At 45.4% G+C, this 26,099-nt stretch overlaps 2 protein-coding genes across 18 annotated transcripts in view; one reads left to right on the forward strand and one right to left on the reverse strand.

The window, feature by feature from the left end:
- The first annotated feature begins 584 nt into the window (after window positions 1-584).
- Window positions 585-3,486, forward strand: dio2 (iodothyronine deiodinase 2). Its single transcript, XM_015969094.3, has 2 exons — window positions 585-1,038; window positions 2,767-3,486. The coding sequence occupies exons 1-2, from the start codon at window positions 820-822 to the stop codon at window positions 3,340-3,342; spliced, it is 795 nt and encodes a 264-aa protein (XP_015824580.1). The 5' UTR covers window positions 585-819; the 3' UTR covers window positions 3,343-3,486.
- An 889-nt stretch (window positions 3,487-4,375) lies between these two features.
- nrxn3a (neurexin 3a) overlaps window positions 4,376-26,099 on the reverse strand; it is a 149,514-nt gene continuing 127,790 nt past the window's right edge. For 2 of the 17 annotated variants that reach the window (XM_054741983.2, XM_054741971.2), the window contains 6 exons: window positions 22,682-22,863; window positions 22,225-22,396; window positions 21,101-21,190; window positions 19,433-19,740; window positions 19,220-19,304; window positions 7,087-8,960 (listed from right to left, as the gene is read on the reverse strand). In XM_054741983.2, coding sequence (XP_054597958.2) covers window positions 8,656-8,960; window positions 19,220-19,304; window positions 19,433-19,740; window positions 21,101-21,190; window positions 22,225-22,396; window positions 22,682-22,863 — 1,142 coding nt within the window. In that variant the 3' untranslated portion in view covers window positions 7,087-8,655. Of the gene's footprint in view, window positions 5,083-7,086; window positions 8,961-8,982; window positions 9,556-12,330; window positions 15,487-19,210; window positions 19,305-19,432; window positions 19,741-21,100; window positions 21,191-22,224; window positions 22,397-22,681; window positions 22,864-23,978; window positions 24,938-26,099 lie in introns of those variants that run through there. The other 15 variants (XM_054741982.2, XM_054741969.2, XM_070547134.1 and 12 more) reach the window with 14 other exon arrangements.

The raw sequence follows: 26,099 nt of genomic DNA on the forward strand, positions 1-26,099 counted from the left end.
TTGACTGGTCTGTCTAAATTGTCCCTAGGTTTGTGTGTGTGTGTGTGTGTGTGTGTGTGTGTGTGTGTGTGTGTGTGTGTGTGTGTGTGTGTGTGTGTGTGTGTGTGTGTGTGTGTGCATGCTTGTTTGTCCTGTGTCTCTGTGTTGCCCTGCGATGGACTGGCTCTCTGTCCAGGGTGTACCCCGCCTGATTGCCCGTTGACCGCTGGAGATAGGCACCAGAACCCCCCCCCCCCCCCCCCCCCCCCCCCCGCGACCCCACGTGGACAAAGCGGCTTCAGAAGATGGACGGACAGATTATTATAAATAAAAACAATAATATGATGGAATAAATCAGGCTAGAGCTCTACAGCAAGCCGCTAAAATCCAAAGGTCAGACAAACCAGAACCAGGTTTGGAGAGTAAAACTCCACATTATTGAATGCAAATTCATGAAAATCAGAAGTGAAAGCAGAACAGAACCAGGGTCAGGTCCGAACCCACCCCAGTGTGTCAGGTATCGGCCCACCGACCTCCTGGAGGACAGAAGGTTTTAAAGCACCAACTTGTTGCTGCAGAAGCTTCAGCTCGTCTAAAGCAGAGGTGTGTGTGTGTGTGTGTGTGTGTGTGTGTGTGTGTAGGGGTGGTGGGTCCTGACGTCAGCATCTCTCTCCAAAGATAAGCTGTGAAGCTCAACATTAAAGTCCATCCTTCTCAGCCTGTCCTGACGCACCGGTCTGGTGCAGAACCGACAGCATGAGGGGACCGAACCGGAGCCGCGTGTCTGCGCAGCGCGGAGTCCAACTTGTGTGAATCATCGCGGGAAGCTGAGAAGAGAACATGGGGGGTGAAGATCTGCTGGTGACCCTGCAGATCCTGCCCGGGTTCTTCTCCAACTGTCTGTTCCTGGCCGTCTACGACTCGGTGGTTCTGCTGAAGCGCGCCGTGACGCTGCTGCGCCGCTCGCGCTCCGCCGGCTGCGGGGAGTGGCGCCGCATGCTGACCTCCGCGGGGCTGCGCTCCATCTGGAACAGCTTCCTCCTGGACGCACACAAGCAGGTACGTCTGGTCCGGTCCGGTCCGGTGCGGTCCCGGACGGGATTCTAACATGCAACCCTGAGAGGAGGGGGCGCAGCGCCAAAATCAGCAAATGAAATAAAAATAAAATAAAATAAAATAATAAAATAAAACAAAATAAACAATTTGAATAAGTTACAAACTGATTTTAATGGTTTACTTTAATTTGAAGCATTTGATTGAAAGACTAAAGAGCAGATTTTATTCTGATGAAAGTAAATAAAACACGTAAATGTTATTTTTACCACAGCTGTTATAACTCCTACCCAGAAAGATCAAACGTAAATGTATAAAGTTGACTTTTTTTTTGGTGCAAAATCAAACAAAAAGAAAAGTGTTTTACCGTCCACCTGGAGCAGAACCGGTTCTGAATCCCCTCCTTTATAAACTTTAATGTTCATCGTTTAGTCGTCTAACAGGAAGTTTCAACATTAATATTAGTGATTATTTCTGAGCTTGACTTCATCTCTCTGGGTCCGGTTTGTTCCTGAACCACCGAGCCGACCCGCCACATTTGACCAGTACAGGTTAGTAAACTAACCGAACTGGTCAGCTCCTAACCAGCAGCTTCTACAGGGTTTGAACTGGAAAGATGCGACGTTCCCGCTCTACGACGTTTACATCCTCCTGGGATGTTTATGTCTGACGGAAATCTGCTGTGACATTCTCTGATGTTGTCAGATGTGTTTATGATGCTTTTGCACATTCCTGCATCAGACACATTCAGGAAAAACAAGCTAAGATTTTCCCTGTGAGCGCCGGCGACATTCCCACCTGGGTTTGATCTCATAATTGTCGGCATAAATCCTGGAAGGAGATGTTGTGATTCTCAAACCCACACTTAAAGTATTCCCCGTATCAAGTCCCTGCTTGTGTGACGCGTTCCCACTTAGACCACGGAATCTGTTTTGCCTTGCAGCAACTCATGAAATTCCACATCTGGAATTTTATTCCGAACACCAGCGTAAAACCGTTCTGTGTGGATTTTAAATGTGAGACCCTTTGAAGCTGCACTTGTAGCTTCCTCCCAGCGAGACTCTGACCCAAACCTTCAGTGTTTCCAGCTTTTTGTGGATCTCTGGAGCTTCTCTCGGTTTTTCTGTGATCCAGAATCCAAACTGGATGTGTGGGATGTTCGTCAGGAATATTTCACTTCTGTTAGTCGTTGCCTCTTCAGACCCAAAGGATCTATGAAGGTAAACATGAGGTGTTCATTTTCAGTCATTTAAAGCAGGAAGTTCAGAGGCTGAAACCAGCTGAGTCCAAGTTTAAACGCACAGAAAGACTTTCTGATGGAAGTAAGGTCCGTCTGGAGCGGCGGTCTGCTCCCGGATGCTCCAGAAACCTCAGGAGGCCCACAGGCCTTTCCTCTAAACAGCAGATCTAAAATAACACAGGTTAAAAACGTTCTGCTGCCATCTTTTATGATCACAAATGCATGAATATAACGTCAGAAATGCCGTTTTTCTCTAACAAACACGTTTATCATGCAGAGAAAGACCCCAGCGCTCGTGGAAACGTCAGCAGAAACTAAGGAAAACAACTCTTTTGATGTGTTAAAAAAAACCGGGTCGTGCAGTCAGACGAAACGCACAAAAGACGTTTAACTCTGGTGTCAGCCCAGCAGCTCTTAGCTTCACAAAGGTCGGTGACCCCTGACCTTGAGCACGCTCTGCTGACGAGTAACTGTTGGTATTTTTACCTGCTCAGGTGAAATTTGGCCGTGAGGCTCCAAACTCCAAGGTGGTGAAGGTTCCCGACGGACTGTGGTGGACCAGCACTCCGGTCCCTCCTGCTTCCAGGATCCAGACCCTGGACGAGTGTCGCCTCCTGGATTTTGAGTCGTCAGATCGCCCCCTGGTGGTGAACTTCGGCTCGGCCACCTGACCCCCCTTCATCAGCCACCTGCCTGCCTTCCGGCAGCTGGTGGAGGACTTCAGCGACGTGGCAGATTTTCTGCTGGTCTACATCGACGAGGCCCATCCTTCTGACGGCTGGGTGGCCCCCCCGATGGGCCCCTGCTCCTTCAGCTTCCGGAAGCATCAGAACCTGGAGGAGAGAATGGGGGCCGCTCGCCAGCTGATCGAGCACTTTTCCCTGCCGCCCCAGTGCCAGCTGGTGGCCGACTGCATGGACAACAACGCCAACGTGGCGTATGGCGTGGCCAACGAACGCGTGTGCATTGTGCACCAGAGAAAGATCGCCTACCTGGGGGGGAAGGGACCGTTCTTTTACAACCTGAAGGACGTGCGTCACTGGCTGGAACACAGCTACGGCAGGCGGTAGGGGCCAAGAAGAAGAAAACGGACACGAACCTTTCTGATGTTGTTTTGTTAGAAGAAGGTTTTCAGCAGTTTTTCCAAATTGTAACAGAAACTCTTCTGGATCTGCTTCTTTCTACAAACTGGGAACCAGTGAGGATGACCAGTGACAGCAGCAGGAAACACCGGTTTCAGAAGTCTCCCATTCCTGGATTGAATCACGATGATTCAGAGATGTTTGACTCAGGCCAAGACGTTTAGCTTTTGGCAGCTTTAGGAGCGTTTCTGATGCTGGAGTCTGCTGCAGCGGCTTCTCTAAACGTTTCCAGAGTTTTTTCCTGTATTTATTTATGAATCTCATTCCGATCAGCCGTGATCCTAAAGATGGTTTTCCTCTCGTTAACATTTGACTTTGTTGATTTTAAATCATTTTTCTTTTCAGTTCTTCCTAAAATCACAAAGATTTCCAGAGTCAAACTAAATAAATCCTAAAACGTAAAAGTGGCTCACATCTGGATGAAAAGCAGCAACAGTCCTTTCAAACCCACCAGGAATGAGCCTGGAGCTCCGACGGACGCAGCTGGAAAACCGCGAGGATTAGAAACTCTTCCTGCACTTTAAGTCAAACGTAAATTGCACCTTTTGGGTTTTTGAGCATTAAAATAATTAAATTATTTTGTTTTCTCTTTATTTGCACTAAAAAAATCTGAATCATGGAATCTTTTCATGCTGAAGATTGAAAAAGAAACGGCCAAAACTTTCAGATAATCTTGAATTGGATCCGATTTATCAGACGTGTTTTTATTTCTCTGAGTCTGGAAACACGAGGTCAGCAGGGGTCAAAGGTTAAACAGGCTTCCTATGTTTATTTCAAACTTAGACGGATATTGTCCTTTAATCTGAGACTGATGTGCTGTTGGGATGGATCCAGGACGTGGTTTGCTCCGGTCCGAGTGATGGAGGTGTGAGAATGAAAACCTTTGATGAAAGAGTCTCTGACTCAGTCTCTGGTTGGAACACAGAAATCACCTCAACATCACCATCCAGAGCCATCTCATCTGTTTAAGGTGTGTGTGTGTGTGTGTGTGTGTGTGTGTGTGTGTTTCCATCAGGATTCCATAAAATTATTTTTGTATGTAAAAAGAGAGAAGTTATGAAATAAAGGTGAATATTTGTTTACTGAACATCTCGTCTCTTTATTGGAATAAGGGTCAATTATTATCCAGACATCACAGAACCAGACCTTTGGACCTGTCTGGATGCCCTCTCTTTTATCCAAGGAAGATCTGGAATACAGGCTTGCATCCTGTTGGAGTTCCAGCTCCAGGAAAACCAGCTGAAGGCTCAGGAACCCGCTACAGGTGTCCTGGACTCATCAGCTGGCCACAGCGACACTTTGAGTCTGGAATATTGAAGCTTTTCACAATAACCCGACTGTCTGGGATGTTGAATGTGGGTTTTCATCAGCTGTGAGCCAGAATCATCACGGTTGGAACAAATAAAGGCTGAAACATCTGGATTTGCAGGATGAGTCTCACCTGTGAGCAGATGGAAACAGCATCGCTCCGACGCTCAAAACGATGTCGCTTTGACCCGAGATGAAGTTGTGAGCATCTGGAGGGTTCGATGGAGGGTTGGACGTGTGAGGGTTCGTTAGTTTAGGCCAGAGAGAAGATCTGAAACCAGTTCTGCCACCATCCACTGGAGCTGGTTTATGAGAGATTATCCTTCATATGACGCCGCTCAAGATAAAAACCACGAGGCGCTTCACGTAAACAAAAACAAACAACAACAAAACTATTAAAATATAAAAAATCAAAATATTAAAATATTTTTAAAGTTAGAAAAAAATTGTGATAAAACAATAATAATGTAAGGAAACTGAAACTTTACAGCTTAATTGAAAATGATGTGATTTTCCATCTAAACATGAAAATATCAACCTGATCGATGTTTGAATGTTAATCAGAAGATTCTAGTTGCTTTTCTTCTTCAGGGACCGCCATTTGTATGAATCCAGAGTCAGTTTATAGTTTATAAAATGATTTTAATTCTTTTAACTAAACTAATCATCCATACATGACAGATATGAATGAGGAGACGTGGTGTGGTGGATGTGACCCGAGCTGGATGTTGCAGCAACTGTTGTTTGTATCTGAGAGTTTGTGAAATCTGGGTGTGAAAGAATTTAGATGTTTGTTTGATGAGCTACGGGTTGATAAAGTCATCAGATGCAATCTCTTGAGTCTACAAGACCCTTTGTGTAGAGACCCCCGGCAGATCCAGACTGTCGGAAGTCGGGTGGACATCGACCTCAACGTGTCCGGAGCCCGTAGATCAGCTCCGACTCGACCCGTCCGGTCTTGAGATCTCTGCAGCTCACAACAGGAAGCTGGAAGGCTGTTCGTTTGGCTGTTAGAAGAGCCGGTTGTCTGATAGCCGCAGCGTCACAGAGAGGCTCGGACTGGAGGTCCAAGGAGAAGGTTTCAACAGGGCTTCCTCGGGAGTCAGAAACTGGACTAACTGGGAAGGAATTCCTGTTTTATTGAACTCACTGAGGGTTCTAGCCTCAGCGGTCCCGAAGCTGAACGTTTGTCTGGATGGGAAGAAGAGCTGTAGGCGGTGTCTACATGCTGAAGAATAGCATCCCTCCTCATCTCCTCACTAAACCTCACCAGACAGCGTTCAGCTACTATTGTTCCTCTCTCTCTCCGTCCAGCTCCCTCAGCTGTCGCCTGACGTTTGTACAACACCTCCTGAGCTAGAGTCTAGCTGGGAAAGGGCCGGGACACATCCTCCGTTTACAACAGACCAGACGTCTTCTTACTGAAGCAAAGTGCAGCCGGACCTTTAGTGATGCTGGACGTTTGAGACGAATGAGCCGCACAACCGCATCAGACCCAGCAGCACCCTCAGACAGAACCCGGTCCGCCCTGAGGACAAGAACCCAAACCCCGCTGCTCACGGGCGGCTCTAACCAGGACTTGTGCTGACCTAGGTGTGGAGGCGAAAGGTGAGGCGGGGCGGGGCGGGGCAACAATAAATACATTCATAAACAGCCGTAAGAAAAATAATGGCCTGAATGAAAACGATGAGTCATTATTTAGATTATGGTTTCCTGAGTCGATCAGCTGATGACTCAGCGTTTGAATAAAACCAGCGGAAACAAACCGATGAGCTCAGTTTAAACTGTGAATTAACAATAAGATCAACAAATAATTATCATTTAATCTTTGGAGAGAACACAAATCAGAAACGTCCTACAAACAAACAAACAAACAAACAAACAAACAAACAAACAGAATTAGCTAGAACTCAAAATTATAACAGTATGGAAGCCCTTAAGGATAAGGAAAACGTCCCAAAAATTGTTTTCCTGATTTTGGGAATATTTTTATTTTTGTTTATTTTTTTGTGCGACATTAAAATGTTTTTCTCAAAATGCAAGAACAAATAAACAGGATGTTGTTGTGTTGTGTTTTAGATGGATATAAATGTGGCATCATGTTGCCCTAACCCTAACTCTAATAAACCAAATGAAGGTTTCTTTACAAACAGAAAATTCTCACATTTAAAGAAGCAGTCGGCTTCGGTGTTGCGAGGTTTTGGCCTTTTAGGGCTTCCATACAACGCTAGATGGTAAGTATGCCAAGTTCTTCCAGATAAGCAAAGCCAAATGATCCCGGTTGGGAATGTTAGCTCTTCCTGGACTCTAAAGAAATGCCGGAAGGCTGACAGGATCATTTCTCCCTCAGCGAGTACAAAATAATTCCAGAGAAAAAAAACCAAAGTTTTATTTATCAAACGGATGAAAAAGGTTATGAAAAACAACAGCAGGAACAGAAAGTACGAGTCGTGAGAACAACTCTCCTCCTCTTTAAGCCCGATGGTCGCTAACGGAAACGAGCGATAAACGAAGAGGTGACGCTGATGGACCCATCCTTTATTAGAGCGCTGACCTCTGAGAAGTGCAGCCAGACACAAAACCCCGCGGTAGAGACGAGATGGCAGCGTGTATCTGTAGTTAAATATTCATGCAACTTTAGAAACATCTGCGTAGTTTTCTAGGCTAACAATACATTTTTATTCTTTATGAATATCAATATGAGTCTCCACAGTCTGGCTAAATAAAGTCTTCTTTGTGTAAATGAACAGTTAATAGATTTCATCATGAACTCTGTTGATAAATCATATCTTCAGTCTGTACAATAGAGGTACTAAAAGTGACAACCGTCATGGTATATGTACAGTTTACTCCCTACAAAGTACAACAGATAGCATGTAATAAAATATGTAAACAAATTTCTCTTTTTTTCACACGGCTGCTGCGACAGCAGATAGAATTCACACGTTCAACATCTGGTTTACTTCTGTGTACACACGAGTTAACAGTGTTGTAGTACTGCATCAGTCTCCTTCCCAACACCTCCGTAGAAAAGAAAACGACAGGAGAAGCACGCCGCTGCGGCGCCAGCCAGCGCGGGTCTGCAGCACCTTTCAGAGGGCTCCACAAGTCCAGGTCTGAAGATGAACGAGTGTTTTTGCACGATCCAGGTTCCACACTCTAGACTGGACTTTTACTGTACGGTACCTTACTGTGGAATCAGGATGGCATGCATTTTACAATCAGGCGCTTCTTCCCACAAAGAGAGTCACTGTGTCCGTGGGACAATGGGAATAACTGTGGTGAATTAGACGCCAGAGCAAACAGACGGTATGAGGCCTGCCCTCGGCTATCGGCTCATTTTTTAATACACAGAAATCGTTGTCTTTCTGCTCTTTTTGCCTTTTTTGCTTTAAGCAAAAGTAAGTAAGACACCACACTTATATAATTTATAAAGCATAAAAATCGGTAGTATTGTGACACAAGAGTCCTTTGTACTTGTACAACCGTTGTGCGCCTGACTGCCCCTTCACTTGCTGCTTACATGCTGATGGATAATGAGCCTTTTGTAATTAACAATTTCACCCAGAATTGTTTAATGCCAAGGATCACACAGCTCTAAAAGTCACTGAGGAGGATGATGCCGTGGGTGTTTCTATGCTGACGACGTCTCTGACCAGATACAGGTTCTAAAGGTGCTATTTAACCTTGTCGTTACGCGTTTTGCTCGATGGTTAGTGTGCTTTATGTTACAGTACATCTCATCAGTCCAACTACTCAGCACAGAAGCTCCATGTGGTACCATCATGGGTCACAGCTCCTCACAGGGAACCTGCTGATAAAAGTTCTCTCTCTCTCTCTCTCTCTCTCTCTCTCTCTCTCTCTCTCTCTCTCTCTCTCTCTCTCTCTCTCTCTCTCTCTCGCTCTCTTCAGTGCTTAACCAAAGTCCCTCAGTCACACGTAGTACTCCTTATCCTTGTTTTTCTGTCTCTTGTTGCTGCTCTTCAGGCTCTGCTGTTTGTCTTTCATCACAGCGCCGTTGCTCTGCACAGCGGAGTTGGTTATGTAGTTCCGGCTCTCGTCCACCTGGTAGGAGCCTTCATCCCTGTTCCTGTACTTATACATGGCGTACAGCAGAATGAGGATACACAGGGCTGCGGCCGCCACTATTCCGATGACCATCCCGGTGGTGCTGCTAGATTCATGGACCACCTCCGAGGGCCCCGGGACTCGCCTGATGCCTGGCTCTGTAGGGAGTGCTGTGGGTATATTATGGAACATTGGGGAGATTATTAATGGGCCCCTCGGCTCGGTGCTGCCTACCTCAAAGGATGTGGGCAATGGAAGCAACACTAGTCGGGCTGGGGTTTTAGCTTGTGGTTATTTGTTTAGCCGGAGCTTTGTGGTGGAGGCAGAGGTGGCAGTGGTGCGGCTCTGGTCGGCGAGGACTGGTATGTTGGTGGTCCTACTGCGTCTGAAGATGGAAGGTTTGTTTGGTCTAAAAGTCCTGGGTGTGTTTGCTTTGTAGTCCCTTTGAAAGTGTGTTGTAGACAAGGTCTTAGCTGTTACCCAGGAGAAGGCTGAGTAAAAATCTTCTTCATCAGCGGGAGCTGGTAAGACTTCAACGCTTTCCCAGAGCCATACCGCCATCATCATCATCATCATCATCATCATCACAATCATCGCTGCCTCGGTCCAACAAGCAAGGTACCCCCGCCTCAGTGGCCTTGGACAAGGACTCTTTGGTGGTCTCAATAATGGTGAGGAGTGGGTGGTGGGTTGGGGGAGTGGGAATGAAGGGTGCACGAGGAGCTACGGGGGGAACGCTAATGGATCTGATGACTAATTCAGCTCCTGGAGAGGGAGAACAACAAGCAGTGACAATAAAAGGAAACACGTTGAGTTAGAAAGTCTGACAAAGATTTAAAAACACGCAAAACAAGCAACATTCAACTGGACACCATTTTATTCACCTACAACGGTTTAGGAGGTGAACAGGGAGCCAAAATGTTTGTTTCAAATGTAGTTTACCTTTCCTCCTGATGTGTAAAGGTATCACGATACGCCGTGGTCTGGGGTCAGTACCTTCATCAGTGTACGGGTCACAGGTCGGTACCTACATCAGTGTACGGGTCAAAGGTCAATGCCTACATCAGTGTACGGGTCAAAGGTCAATGCCTACATCAGTGTACGGGTCAAAGGTCAATGCCTACATCAGTGTATGGGTCAAAGGTCAATACCTACATTAGTGTACAGGTCAAAGGTCAATACCTACATCAGTGTATGGGTCACAGGTCAATACCTACATCAGTGTACAGGTCGAAGGTCAATAAATACGTCAGTGTACAGGTCAAAGGTCCATACCTACATCAGTGTACAGGTCGAAGGTCAATAAATACGTCAGTGTACAGGTCAAAGGTCAATAAATATGTCAGTGTACGGGTCAAAGGGCAATACCTACATCAGTGTACAGGTCGAAGGTCAATAAATACGTCAGTGTACAGGTCAAAGGTCCATACCTACATCAGTGTACAGGTCGAAGGTCAATAAATACGTCAGTGTATGAGTCAAAGGTCAATAAATACGTCAGTGTACAGGCCGAAGGTCAATACCTACATCAGTGTACGGGTCAAAGGTCAATACCTACATCAGTGTACGGGTCAAAGGGCAATACCTACATCAGTGTACAGGTCGAAGGTCAATAAATACGTCAGTGTACAGGTCAAAGGTCCATACCTACATCAGTGTACAGGTCGAAGGTCAATAAATACGTCAGTGTACAGGTCAAAGGTCAATAAATATGTCAGTGTACGGGTCAAAGGGCAATACCTACATCAGTGTACAGGTCGAAGGTCAATAAATACGTCAGTGTACAGGTCAAAGGTCCATACCTACATCAGTGTACAGGTCGAAGGTCAATAAATACGTCAGTGTATGAGTCAAAGGTCAATAAATACGTCAGTGTACAGGCCGAAGGTCAATACCTACATCAGTGTATGGGTCAAAGGGCAATAAATACGTCAGTGTACAGGTCAAAGGGCAATACCTACATCAGTGTACGGGTCGAAGGTCAATAAATACGTCAGTGTACAGGTCAAAGGGCAATACCTACATCAGTGTACGGGTCGAAGGTCAATAAATACGTCAGTGTACGGGTCAAAGGTCGGTATCTACATCAGTGTACGGGTCAAAGGTCGGTATCTACATCAGTGTACGGGTCAAAGGTCGGTACCTACATCAGTGTACGGGTCAAAGGTCGGTATCTACATCAGTATGGGGGTCAAAGGTCGGTATCTACATCAGTGTACGGGTCAAAGGTCGGTACCTACATCAGTGTACGGGTCAAAGGTCGGTATCTACATCAGTATGGGGGTCACAGTTCGGTTCATCCTTTGTAGAAAGTGTATTTAAGGTGAGTCATGAACAACCACAAGGCAGGATCTATCAGTTGACATCGTCTATGAGATAAAAAGTCACATGACTCTTGCTTTACGCTTCAGTTTGATCCGTAAACTTTCCAACAGGAAGTTCCTCCTACAGTGGAAACACTAACTAAAGGTGGATTAATTCCAGAGTGGGAAAAGGTAAACTAATAAATACACAAATGGCCTGCTGCAGCCATTTAATAGAGCACATTATACCATCTAACAGCTTGCCATACTTGCAGCATGTTGATTTGCTTCTGCAGATCAATCAGCTGATCAGGTCTGTGTGCATTTTCCTGCGGTTGGCTAAAGGCAGCTACGTACGACACGCGTGTGCTTCTAGACCAGACCATGGATTGGTCGTGCTTGTCATGTACCGAACCATCACTGGTTAGGCCCAGTCCTGGTGCTGGAGGTCCACTCTCCTGCAGCTTTCACGTTTCTCTGCTCCAACATCCCCGATCTGAGTCAGCTGAGGAAGTCACTCAGGTGTGTTAGAGCAGAGAAAGCAGAAGGACATAAGGAGTGGTGCTCCACACGGTCTCTCATGCTTTAGAGGTTATCCAGCTTCACACACCTTGATGAGTCATCAACAGGTGAAGCTGGGAACGGATCCAAACAGTTTAGTGTGGAAGATCGGCTCCCTGATCACCTTAAACCTCCTGATTATGGTTTTAGTTCTCATGCAGAGCTGAGTCTCGGAGAGGAAAGTCAGAATCATCCATTCTTAGTGTCTGATGAGTTCATCCCTCAGAACAATAACAGGTAAGTCGGAGCAGATTTCACTGGGACCCCCCGACGGGTCAGATCCAGCATTAAAGACTAATGAGGAGTTATTCACTCATTCATCTCAACATTTAATGTTTTTGGTGTTTTAATTTTCCTCTGAATCTGAGCCAAGAGCAGCTCGGTCACCAGAGAACTCTAAACTCATTAGGATGGAGATGATCTGCTGCCGTTCGGACTCATCCATGCACCTCATCACCTAAAACAAAACGTCAGGAGACACACAGTCACGTCCGTTCACAGGCTCACGAGCTCCGGGAACCGAAGCCTTCAGTTCCCAGCATTCTTCCACTCCTCACACAAACACGTTTGAGACCAAAGAGGCAGTTTGGACACGGGATCCGTCTGACATCACAGATCTCAAACTGCATCTTTAGTCAGAACCAGAACATGCACAGAGGGAGTCGAGTCAACTTACAGCAACAGTTTGCCCGCATGATTTAGGCAAGAGGAAAAGAATTTACAAAGGAAATGTGAGTGAGAATCCACTGGGTACCGTTAAAGATCATTTTGTCACTGTGATGGGTTCTATCTTAAAACATGACGGTACAGGGAGGCAACAGCACACACATCCACGCCACAGAACCAAAAGAAACACCATAATTCTGTTTTTATGCTTTGTGTCTCTTCCTTGTAGATGAAAGATCTTTTCTTTACAAAATAAATCTGCATTTTTCATTCAGTGATGCCTAAAGTCTATCCATGTCACAGCGTTGCTTAACTTTGGGTAGAATGGATGGATGACCTTTATTTATTTCAGTACTTCTAAAGACGAGGGAGGAGGTGAAGAAGGGGTTGGACCTATGAACATACTACAGAGGAGATGAGGATGATGAGGGTGACAGTGTAAGTCAGTTGCCATGTCCATGTAAAGGCAGTACGAAGCGGTCGGGCGGCATTAGAGCTTTTGGCTGTAAGGAAGGGATGGGGATATACAAACAATGAGCAATATACATGCCCATCTACAGAAAAGAACAGAAGAACTCTAACACTGACATGTCTTACAAACCCTAAACTGCAACTTCTTCACCATGCAATTCAGTTTTTATCGCTCTTACAGTCAAAAGTTGAAAAGAGTTTGTCAAAATAGTTTTTAAAAATCCTAAATGTGTCAAGTGAGAGGTGGATGTGGAACAGCTTCAGGGCCCAACTCGTGGGTTTTGGTGTTTTCACTGACAGGTGTTTGGAGGAGGATTCTGATTGGTCTCCGTTGGTGTTTCAGGTGAAAAGCACAAGTTAGTCACTGAAGAGACGTTCCAAACCCAGAAAAATGTCAAAATATAGAAAAAGTCTGAGAAAAAAGGAAACATGTGAGCCAAAAACATAATCAGAACCAAAAGAGCAGCGATCCACTGGTAAAAATGGGACCAGTTTCAACTATCAAATGAAAAATGTTAAGATGAAGGAACAAAGCCATTTAAATTTTGCACACACTACAACCAGATGCACACAATAGAAAACAGACACCGATGGGAGAGGCACCCGACTGGAGGACGGGCTCCCCTCTCATGTGCTTCCTGTCAGGTTAGTTCCTAAACACGAGCCGGCCGTGCAGTCTGGGTGTTTGAGAGGGAGACGGTACTGCCGAGGACGGGTTTTCACCACTTGGTTTGGTTTGGTTTAGTCGCTCTGCAGGATGTTGATGCATGCTTAAAGTAAGTTGCATTTAGGGAAAGTAGAAAAGAAACAACACAGCAAACTGGTCGGACTGACTGAGCGGTGTGAGGAGAGCAGGAGACGGACTCTGTGTCCCAATCCCATAAAACAAATAAACGGTTAATGCAACAGCTTGTTCTGGCAGGAGAAGCCGTCCTGATGCAACGCGTGCAGCTGCTCCTGCCTGCTGCTGAACTGTGACACACAAACAACCAAGGAGAGCCTTTAAACCGCCTTATGCAACTGGGACACAGCTTCACATGACCCGAGAGGGGACGAGCAACAAAAGTCAGACACAAAACACGACTCCGATGGTCTGAAAATAACAGGATTTCAATCCGAGTCAGAGGTAAAGCTGATATCCCGAACGGGTCGGGGTTTGGAGAAGCGCCACAAGTTAGAAAAGATTTAAAGCTTATTTCATTATGGTTGTTAAAACTGCTTAAAGTCAGTTCTGATGCAGTAAAACTAACAGGCTGACATGATGGAAAAAACAGACGGACAACAGAATTCCTCCAGAAAAAAACAGGTGTGAGAGGAGAGAATTCCCAGTAGAGAGCAACCAGGAAGCAGAGCAGAGACGACATCTGCCTTTAATGGTAACGTTAGTTCTCGCAGCGTTTTATTCCACAAACACACTCTTTGGTTCAGCAAACTATTCCAATGTGGAAAGAGTTAAACCTTTGGAAAACGCTGCCTCCATCAGCTGGAGGGCAGGAATCTGAAGCAGCAGGTGGCGCTATAAGCTACACGCACCTTCAGACAGGATTAAAACAGAAACGGGAATTTTTTATTCCCTAAACAGCTGAGGAGTCACCTAAAATACAAAACTCAGCTTGATTTTAATCCAGGAAGTTAAAAACGTATAAATAATGAACATAAGCTGCAGGTTTTTAGACTTAAAACGTCAACAACGAAAATATGTGTGAATTTCAAATTTTTTGTATTAATTTGGAGGAAAATAATAAAACAATTTAAACTAATAATTTTAGTGTTTTGGCATGAAAGTGTGTCTTTAATCTCACTGACATCTTCTGTTAAATCCATGGCACATAAAATAACTCATCAGTGGGTGTGGCCATGGACAGGAAGTAGATGGGCGTGGCTTAGGCTACCCATACTATTATTATTATTAAAGGTTAGACTTTTTAGCTTTCACCACATGAAGGCACTGGTGTTGCCCACCGCCTCGCTCGCCCACAGGGCCTCAGCAGGATCTATTTTAGAATCAGGAAGTGAGTTTTTGTGCTTCTCGTTTTGCTTTGTTGTCGAGGATATCAGCTTTAACCTGCAGAGTCAGCATGTTGGTTCTCACCATGAATCAGAAAAAGGGTTTCATAAGATGGCTCAGGGTTTCTGGTTCATTCACAACAGCTGGTTGGTGGAAACCAGTTTAAACATCAGCTGCAGTCACCCTTTTATTCACCTGAACCTGGTTTTATTATCGGAACATGCGTTCGCTTTTAAAACCGCAAAAATAATCTGGTTTATTTTGGTGTTTTATCACATCCTCCCGAGACCAGCTTCTAGGTTTAGTTTATTTATATAAACGAGGAAAGTTACATTTGTTCTCAAGGGTAACTATAACTACATATAAATACATATTTGTATGTTTATTAATAGTATTTTTATTGAAATCCTCCCAATAATAGAAGCAGGTCTGAGCGGAACAGAATGAAATCTGGAGCAGGTAGCTTATTTCCTCTCTGAGAGGAAAGAAACGATGCTGCTGCGTAAACGGGAGGTGCTCCAGGTAAGAACATCTGGATTTCATGTGCCATCTTATGAAAGTCGTGGAGGAAACAGAAAGCTTGAGCACAGAGAACAGAATCACTTCTCCAAACAAACCTACCTACAAATAAAAAGTGTGGAGAAAACCAGGCGGTTTGATGACGCTGCGATGCAAAAAAACTCACGACTTCAACAGAAATACAGACAAAAATAACAGAAAAACAAGATGAATCGTGGCGTTAAAACGCTTTAAAACACGTAAAGTGGAAATAAATGAATGTAGATTCAGCGGGACAGACCGACGGTCTCATGCCGTCTCATCGGGTAAACAGACTTTGGCCCTTTAGCTGGAAAGGCCAAAATACAATAAAAGCAGTGTTGGGGAGTAACTGAATATGCGTATTTAGAATACTAAAGATGAGTAACTGTATTCAGTTACAGTTACTATTTTCAAACATGGTATTTAGAATACAGTTACTTTCATATCACCACTGGAATACTTGTGTGTTTTCCACTTTCCAGTCGAAAGATGAAAAAACTAATTTCGGGCAGCGTGTGTCTCTGCGTTGTGTAGGTCATCTATCCCATAATGCCCCTAAACAATGTGCGTCTGTAACCATAGTAACGCTATGGCTGAAACAATGAGAAGGCTACACCCCCGACTAGCTAGCACCAGCGTTAACATGAGTAGCAGGTGTAGACTCAGACCAGGAGGAGTGGGTGGAGCCACAACCGCTGCCCAATCAACCTTCCAGCAGTGAAAGAAAAAAATGCATTCACTTCCTGGAAATTCGGACAATTTTTCACGTTAAAAAAGTAGCGAGGTGCGTGAAATCTGCCAGTGCAGTGGAATCGTTGTCTCCCGGCTAACAGCCTGCTAGCTGCGTCCAAAGACTCGACGTCTAATCTGAAGAAACCCCTTAAAGGGACATTCCACCCCAAAGTGAAAATGTGTTTCCCAGAGTTAGATAAGTGGGAAAAACGTGTTTATAACCAGCGCAGTAATTCTCCTGACCCTACAGCAGTCCGTTTGCTCTTGCCTAGCATAAAACATGGAGTGAATGGGAACTAGTAGCACTTTGGTTGCAAACGACTCAGTAATGATACCAATTATTCCTGTGAGATCAACAATCACGTCGACTGCAAATGAGAAGTGAGAAGCAACGCGAAGGATCTGCAGGAACGACATTCGAGTGCGTTTGTTAACGAAAACCAGAGGCTTTTTCCACCGCTGTGTTATATCCATGCACCACGCGCGGCAGCGTGCAGCGGCGTTTGTCGTAACCGTAATGTGGTCCCAAGTCTAAATCGGCTCCTGCAAATCCTTCGTGTTACTTCCTACTTCTCATTTGCAGCCAAAGCGCTACTAGTTCCCATTCACTCCATGTTTTATGCTAGGCAAGAGCAAACGGACTGCTGCCGGATCAGGAAAATTACTGCACTGGTTACAAAATATTTTTTTCCAAAGGGTGTAGATGAAGGCAACTGGACTTCTTTGATTTTTTGAAGAAGTTTCGCTTCTCATCCGAGGAGTTCTGACTGGAATATGGGAGTCGAGCGTATTTAATGAGCCCAAACTACTCTGGGTACCCCGCCTCTCAACAGGGGATGGAGAGACGGGGTACTCAGAGAAGTTTCTGCTCGTTAAACAACAGACAGCTGCAGCGTATAAGCCTGACTCTCCCATGTTCCAGTCACAACTGACAAAGCTCCTCGGATGAGAAGCGAAACGTCTTCAAGAAACCAAAGAAGTCCAGCTGCCTTCATCTGAACCCTTTTGGATCGCCATGACCTGGATGGATCCTCCACCAGCTTAAAAAACGTTTTCCTCACTTAGCTAACTGTGGGGAGTACGGTAACGGACACATTTTCACTTTTATTTACCAGCGCCTGTGTGTTGAAGACAGTAATGCTGCTCTGTTCAACCGCTTTTATTACAGAAACACACTTTGATAAATGAAGTAGCAGAAATAATAATCAGTGTCAGTTCATATGGTTTAGCATAACCACACCGTCTGTTTTCCTGCGGGAGCAGCTGCCGACACACATGGTGATATCTAATAGACTTGAATGCTGATTTGAAAGGGAAGTATTCCAAGTATTTAGAGTACAGTATCAGGATTAAGCAAAGTAATGGAATATGCTACAAAATACAGTATTCTGTAACTACACTCAACAAAAATATAAACCAACACCTTTGTTTCTGCTCCGATTTTTCATGAGATGGACTTAAAGATCTCAAATTCATTCCAGATACACAATATCACCATTTCTCTCAAACTTTGTTCACAAATCAGTCTAAATGTGTGATAGTGAGCACTTCTGCTTTGCTGAGATAATCCATCCCACCTCACAGGTGTGCCACATCAAGATGCTGATCCGACATCATGAGTAGTGCACAGGTGTACCTTATACTGCCCACAATAAAAGCTCAATATCACTCATTTAGACTGATTTGTGAACAAGGTTTGAGAGAGATGGTGATATTGTGTATCTGGAATGAATTTTAGATCTTTAAGTCCATCTCATGAAAAATCGGAGCAGAATCAAAGGTGTTGCGTTTATATTTTTGTTGGGTGTAAATACATTTACAAAGTTATCTCCCCAACTCTGAATAAAAGCGACAGCATGAAAATGTTTTAATTTTCAAAATAAAAGTAGCTGCAGGGTACGAAGCCACATGATGACCCAGGAACGAATTTCCCCCTCCAACACGCCGTGCAACAAACCATGAGGCCAAAATAAAAAAACACATTTTGGGACAAAACAGCAGACAGACAGGAATGGGATCTAGGTGAGAAAATATCCCAAAACCAGACAAAACACCAGGAAATAGCATTGACTTTTCAAAATCAAATCAAATCTGAAGACCAAACTGAGACATGCAGCTGATGTCGGGGTTAGGATGGAGTGAATTTCTGTGTAAACACATGATTGGATGACTGGGGCCCTGTCTTTGTCTTTCTTCACAAATCCCCATGAATCTCAGGCTAAACAGCACCGTTGGAAACCCGCTTACACCTCAATACCTCACATCCGCTTTGAAAGCATTTGGGAATGACCTTCAGGAGGAGAATAAAACACTAAAACTGGACAGAGGATTTATTCTGCAAAAGCAAAAGAGACTTTTCCATAAAAAAGTCATTCATCCTTTTAAATTCAGTGTCCAGATGAGCTAGAACACTCTCTAAATCCCAGCGGGGATCACGACGAGCGCTGACGTAGCAGGAAGATTCCCAAATCCTTTCAAACTGATCAGCTAGAGGGACATTTTGGAAATTTAATTTATTTTGATCAATAATTGGATATAAAAGAGACAGAATCACGAGTAAAAGCAAAAATATGACCCAACGAAAGAAAAACCTGTACACAGAAATTCAATGATATCTGTTCTCTATCACATGTACCGGTGCACACCTCTAAGTGGAAATAAAATAAAGTAAAAACACAAATGACAACAGAACAAAGAAGAGTCGGATGGAATCTGTCGTTGATCCTAAAAACAATAAAAAACTGAGGAGCGGTGAAGTGCAGGTGCGATGATCTGAAACACATTTAGCAGCATCAGTGCAGAGAACATGGCTCACCGTCATACAAATTTGGTGCTTTTACTTTGAAATATCCTAGCCGCCAGTGGCCAACATTTGTATGTGTTCTGGTGACCATGTTAACCGCGTCAGAAAGCCCCATGTGCAAGTGTAGCTCAGCTAGCATCAGGCTAACCTCCTGTCTGCAGATGTTTCCACGTGTTCAATTATCCTGTTTTCCTTTGATCTACTGGCTCCTCCTACTCTGGCTGCGCCATGACGTTACACTTTGTCTACCCATGGGGGGGTGATGCTCTGAGGATGCTCCCATCCTCTGCTGCAGATGAGTGGAAGCACAAAGAAAGCAAGCGAATGCAAACTAACCTAGCCCACCTGGATGGTTGGTGTCACAGTCGTCGAGGTCTTCGTCATCGCTCGAACACTCCGCAGAGGACACGATGTCGTCTGTTGTGTGCTTCTTGGACGGAGCAGTGGTCATCGAGAGTTCGGGGGAAACAGACGAGACACACAGACGTGAAATGGGAAGAACAGGAAGGTGTCCAGGTCCCATCCCATGAAGCAGGTGTTCCAGACGTTGATTCCTACCTGCACAGTGGAGGAGGATCTGTGCTTCCGGGTGGTGGTGGTGGACATCATCGTGGTGGTCTCCATGAAGGTGGTGGACATCTCTGGAGGCATGACCGTGGTTCTGGCAGACCCAGCCACACTGGGCACGTCTCCCACCAGCCTCACGCTGCCGTTGACCCTGATGTTGGGGTTGGCTTCGGCGGCCATCTTTAGCACCTTGAGACCGTTGTAATAAAGGCCTGACAGCTGACCCTGGAAAGGTCGCCCTCGATCGCTGCCCCCGACGGCGATCGTCGCTTGAGTGTTGAAAATGGTCAGCTGTCGTCCTGGAAGAGACGTCGGCGGTCAGAAGTTATCGGAGAAAAGCATCAAAACTAAACATCACATGTTCGTGGAGGGTTCAGTACAGGAAGTGTGTGCGAGCAACGATGACTGCTTCATGTTCTAAAGTTCACCAGATCTGAGGTTCTCAAAGGGTTGATGGTCACTTCCAGGTCAGGTGGGAGGTCCTGCCTTAGGGGGAGGAGTTTAGAGATCTCACAGTATTGGTAACTAGTTGGGACTGGTGTGTGTGTGTGTGTGTGGGGGGGGGGATGGGTTCAGTCTGAGGAACCCGACATCCAGAAGGAGCTTGGAGACCAACTGTTGCTCCTACATGTTGGAAGATGCCAGCTGATGCTCAGAGCAACACCTTGGGTTGACTCATGCATTCATGGACTGGCTGTAGTAGGTGGCTAGTGGAGCTCTTCCTGGTGTTCCTGCCAGGGTCATTCCAAGTGTTTCTGCTGGGGGTTTTCCTGGTGTTCCTGCCAGGACTGTTCCTGGTATTCCTGCCGGGGTTCTTCCTGGTGTTCCTGATGTTTCTGCCGGGGTTGCTCCTAGTATTCCTACCCGGGTTGTTCCTGGTGTTTCTGCCGGGATTCTTCCTGGTGTTCCTGATGTTTCTGCCGGGGCTGCTTCCCCCGGAACTCAAGTGAACAAGAATCAGACGATAAACTGAGTTTAAAGTTCAGTGAGAAGTTGGGGCCGGGACTGAATCCATATCTTAAACTAAAACTTAGCCATCATTGTTCGGATAAACCGGATTAATTTTCCATGAAGATGTTTTTTTCTGAACACGATGATATAACACCAGTTCTCAAATCCCTCCATGGTCTTGCCCCCGTGCACTTATCTGATCTTCTTTCAATTTATACTCCCGGTCGCTCACTCAGGTCCTCCAGCCTGTTGCTCCTCGAGGTCCCGGAAGTGTGCTACAAGTCATGCGGACAAAGAGCTTTCTCTGTTGCGGGTCCTAAACTGTGGAACGAACTTCCAGTCACAGTTCCACCGGCATCCACCTTGGCAGATTTTAAGTCTAAAGACACTATTTGACCCGTGCTTTCAACAGTTAGCTGTTAGTTTGGTGTTTACTACTCTCATTTTATCGTCCATTGTCCATTTTATCGGCTTGTCTTTGTTATTGTTGGTTGCATTTCATAGTACTGTTTCATGTTTTCTATCTCTGTTATTGTGCGCCTGTTCGGCTCTTTGGTCAGCCGTGTGGCTGTGATTTTAAAGTGCTATATGAATAAAGGTGGTATGTATGACTAGAACATCCATGCATGATCCCCTGAGACATGCCAAACATCTGAATGAGACAGAAGAAGAAGGTGAAGACAGAGAAGAAGTTCTGGTGGTGGTTACCTTTCTCCTGCAGCCATTCTTCTACCGGTCGGACATATTTGAAAGGAATTTTCTTATTGGCCGTTTGATAGCGTTCAATGTCGCTGTTCCCTTTGAAGTTTAAGAAGAGATTTATGAAATCATTTATTCATCATCAGGACCAGGTCAGCAGCAGAAAACATGAACATCAACAGAAGGTTAGAAGGATTTTAGCTATAGTTAGATTTTTATTCAGCTTTCTTCTAAACTCTGAACCTCAACTACTAAAACATCAACAGAACCGGATTATTATTCCCACTCTGCTACAGAAGGATGAGATTAAAGCACCGAGAACCTTTTAGATTTGTTTCCTTCTAAAATTACCCAGAAGATACCTTTGCTCGCCCCTCTCTCACTTCCTGTTGTGTTTAATCCAACATGGATTTAAATTCTGCAGATCTTCAGGGATCTGATCCGAGGAGTTTCCTCCTCGTAAACAGGAAATGACAGATTATCAAGCTTCATGAAAATCCTGGGAGAATGGAGGGTCCGAGACCTGAACCAGCTCTTCAAATCCAGACTCGGGTCCTGCTCAGCCTTTAGGACCACGACAGTCCTGCTCTGATCTCCAGCAAAGTGACCAGAACATCTGAGGTGGACCAGGTCTCGGGCTGGAGCTTCAGGGATTGGTTTAGGGATCCTCTGCACCTTTCTGGGACCACCACGACCAGGACATGTAGACCAGAACTGGACCAGTAGGACTCCTAACTCGTCTCAAGGGATTGCCTATCTGCTCTAATGCAGCGCTGAAAATAATCTGAACAAATAACTCGATGTCTAAAACGATCGTGTCCGTCTTTATTCCAGCTGGACTTGTCCACTGCTTAGACACAATCCAACGCCTGGAAGTGCCGCCGGATATCGGACTGTTCCACACAGAACCACAGAAGAACCAGAACTGCAGGACCAACAGTGTCCAGCGCAGCGTCAGACTCCAGGACGCTGAAGTCGAGATGATCGGAGTTTTGAGGATAATCTCTTGCTGTAATCCTGCTTTTATAATCTGTAACGATTTGGGTACAAATGGCTTCAATGCCACTTTCTGCTAAATATTCCCGCTGGATTAAACCATGTGACACTAAAGCCATTCAGTGATCTCAGCGTACCGGTTGGGAAATGCTCGTTGATGGACCAGTTGTCGACCTGCAGCGTGGCGTTGCCTCCATTCCTGGTGAAGCGGACGACGTGATATTTCCCATCATTCACTGGGGTACTGCTCTCCAGCACGCTGATGTCCTCGGTGCCGATGTTGAACGTCACGCCGATCTTCCCTTGTTGCTGAAATGAGGGGAAAAAAATTTGTATTTTAATGTTTTAGGTAGAAAAAAAGTGATTTTTTTATAAAACTGAATTATAATCTTTTTCAATAATCCATCGAGAAAAAAAATCTATTTTAAAGAACTATAAATAACCTCTGAATATCTCATCCCAGGAACTGAAAACTGAAACACAGGAAGAGCCACGAGGGAATTTTCCGTGTGCCCCAAGGGGCTGTTCTGGGTCCCTTTCTGTTCTTGTTGTGTTTGCTGTCTTTGGGAATAACGGCATAATCTGAGAACTCACTATGTGCAGCATCAGGTAGTCCCCCAGACCAGGAGCGCTGTCTATCCGAGCCAGGATCCCGTCTTTCAGAGACGTGCTGAAGCCAACGGTCAGTCTGTCGGTCCTGGTGCTCGGTCTCTCGTTAGCTGGCCAGCTGAAGATGATGAGACCTCCTCCTTTACCAAAGATGTAGGTGGTTCCAGCTGCAGGTAGCAGAAAGCAGCCAGAACGTTAAGACCCACCTCCGGGCTGCGGGCACCAAGGCACCTGGGCAGCTGCAGCTGTGATGTAGCGCTTCACCACCAGAGTGTGAATGTGTGTGTGTGTGCGTGTGCATGTGTGTGTGTGTGTGTGTGTGTGTGTGTGTGTGTGTGTGTGTGTGTGTGTGTGTGTGTGTGTGTGTGTGTCTGCTCTGTCTTCTCCATCCCCAGTGAGTCGTGGAGGATGGCTGCTTATACTGAGCCAGGATTATCTGGAGGTTTCTTCCTGTTAAAAGGGAGTTTTCCTCTCCACTGTCGCTGCATGCTTGCTTAGTATGAGGATTGCTGTATAGTCACTGACACTAGTCAGTGACTCGATGCCACCTGCTGGGTTCCTTGTATAGGATGCTTTTTACTGATTGGCTTAATGACCTGACCTGTGTTGGAATGACTCAGGTCCTATTTAAATCATTTGAATTGAATTATTGGTGATCATATTTGTATTTTATGTGAATTATTTTGTTTTCTTCATTCTGGAAATTAGAGAACATAAAACTGAAATTAGTTTCACAACAAAAGTCTGAAAATACACTCGGCTTTATTTTGGAGGAGCTAGCAGGGGTCGCTCTCCCTCCTGATGTTGGTGCTGCTGCAGCATAGAGCCAACGTTAAACCTGGAGGTGACCAGCTGCTTTCGTAGCGATCTAAACCACCCGCGGGTCACCTGATGGACAGGTGAAGGGCCCTTCAGGGCGTGAGGTGGAACGTTTGACTTCCTGTGTGTGTGCAGATTGTTGGGTGAAAATATTTGCTGCATGGTCTCCTTCAGTGGGGCAGCACCACCTGGAACAGCCACTAGGTGTCGCTCTAAGGACAGGGCTGTCATTAATATCAGTGGTTACGTTATCTTGTGACACGAACCTGCAGAGGTGAATCAGAACCGGATTCACAGGTCCTGGGTTACACCGGACAAACATCTCAATCTCAAACTGAGATTAAATCTGAAACAACTACTCTTATCCATTTTAAAATCATCTTCATGTTTCTGTTGGGATTATTTGTGCAGCTTTCTACGTTTGATCCCATTTACAAACTAATTCTTCAGCTCCTCCACTCACCGTGACCTCCCCTCAGAGTAGCTGGTGACCTGTGAATGGAGGAGGATGGAGATCGGAGCAGATCGGAGTACCGGTCTGAGTCTGACCCTTCCTGAGCTCCGATGAGACTCTTAGAGATTAAAACCCGTCCCGATGGAGATGAGCTCTTTGCTGTTGTACAGATGCATCCCAGAATCAGACAGCTAATCCAGGCGCTCCGGTGGAGGACCGTCAGTCTGGGAATCGGACCTGCTCTGGGTTTTATGGCACTTCTTACAGCAACTGCACCATTCAGGCTCATGGTGGAGATTATTTAATCAGACTGCTGTGGAATAATCTCATGATGGAAACAACAGATTATTAATCTGTGGGACCTGCGTGTTTCCAAACTCCTCACACACATCTGAGCTGAAAGAACTCTGTCAAACTAAAGGGAATAAATATCCAGCAGAGAATCAGAACCATAGCCAGGATGGGTGAAGACCTCCTGCATCCTTCACCCCGTGGAAGCTGTGGATTAGCAGCTGCAGCTGGATTATCCGGGTGCTTTACTGTTCCTATCTTCAGGAATTATCATGAAACATATCATCAGCCAGGTCACAGAACAGAAACTTGTAAATCCAACCGGTCACTGATGAAGCATCTTCATTTTTCATTCTGTTAAATTTCCAGAAGATCAGAGAATTCCTTGAAGTCACATCTCAGTTAAAAAATAAAAGCTCTTTTCCCTCCATGTGTCCATCCAGCCTGGATCCTCTCAGCTCTTAAAGAAGAGAGCAGCAAGGATCCTGATCCCGGAGTGTGAGAGAGAGTGGAGGAGGAGGAGCAGGAGCAGGAGGGGTTAGGAGGTGCTCAGAGAAACAGCTGAGGTAAGGTGGAGAGGCGGTGAGGACACGAGAACCAGGAGCTGCAGAATTCCAGACATTAAACAGATCCGATAATCCTTAGGAGAGATTAGTCATCTGGAATGTCATCTGAGATTATTTATTTTTCAGTTCAGCTTGTTTATGCAGCGTCTGAAGGAACTTCACCAAGTCAGCAATCCAGATGAGTTCAGGTCTTTATTCCATTTAGTCAAGTTTCCTATGTGAGGATCAAAAATGATCTCGGACTAAAATCCCAGAGGAGTTAAACTCACCGTTAAAACCTGCTAATCCATCATTTCCTTTTAGATACTTTTACTATTTTTGTTCATCTGAATTTATGACCTCCTTTAAATGAACGAAGCGCCGGTGAAACAGTAAAAACTCAAATCTGGTGCAAAGGTCAGTTAATGTCTTTAATCCAGCTCAGACTGCGAGACCATCTAAGGCTCAGGAAACCTCTGCAGGTGTTCTGGATGATCAGAACAGTTCTAACAAATGAAACATCTGGAATGAGTGTCTCGTGTTCCTTCTTGTCTCTGTGTGGACGTTTCTTCTAATCTCAGCGAACCAGACCTGATGAACGGGTCTAGTTTAACTTCATTGGGATGCTTTGGCTGATTTGTTGTGAATAATCCCAATAAATAAAGGTATGTGTCATAATGGCGTCCTTTTGTTCAGAGGCGTGTCTGTCGATGCCACCGTTTGGTTCTGGCGGCACTCGGAGTCCACCATCTTCCAACGTTCGATGTTACAGGACGACCTCTGCTTCAAAGACAAGTTAATTCCATGGGGCTGAAATCTTTGCTCCGACTACTGAGACAAACACAAAAGCTCCATTAAAGGAAAATTAAGCGCAACAAAGACGGCGCCTCAGCAGAAACCGCCAGCGAGGCCTGTCACATTAACATAAAACACGGCCCTGAGGAATTATTAGCCTCCCTAATCTCTCCAGCACTCAGACGCAGCATCGGCCTGTTGGAATGACCTGTCCACCGTGATGCATGGCTGTTTTCCTCCAACATCCACACATTCTCCATTTCCTGCTCTCCTGCTTTTTATTTTACCTCCTGCTCAGGATTTATGTGGGCTGGAACAGTGAGAGGGCAAAGATTACACAAACAGCAGCTTAGAGAGAGCAGCAAGGTGAAGGACAATCAACACATTATCCTCCACTTATCAGCAGGACGTTAACACGGCTCGTCCAACTCCACCGTCTCCGTCCTCAGCCCCACATATCAGACTCAACAACTTAATGACAATAGGCTTTATCTAACGC

The sequence above is a fragment of the Nothobranchius furzeri genome, chromosome 18 (genome assembly GCF_043380555.1).
Source record: "Nothobranchius furzeri strain GRZ-AD chromosome 18, NfurGRZ-RIMD1, whole genome shotgun sequence".
Taxonomy (NCBI): domain Eukaryota; kingdom Metazoa; phylum Chordata; class Actinopteri; order Cyprinodontiformes; family Nothobranchiidae; genus Nothobranchius; species Nothobranchius furzeri.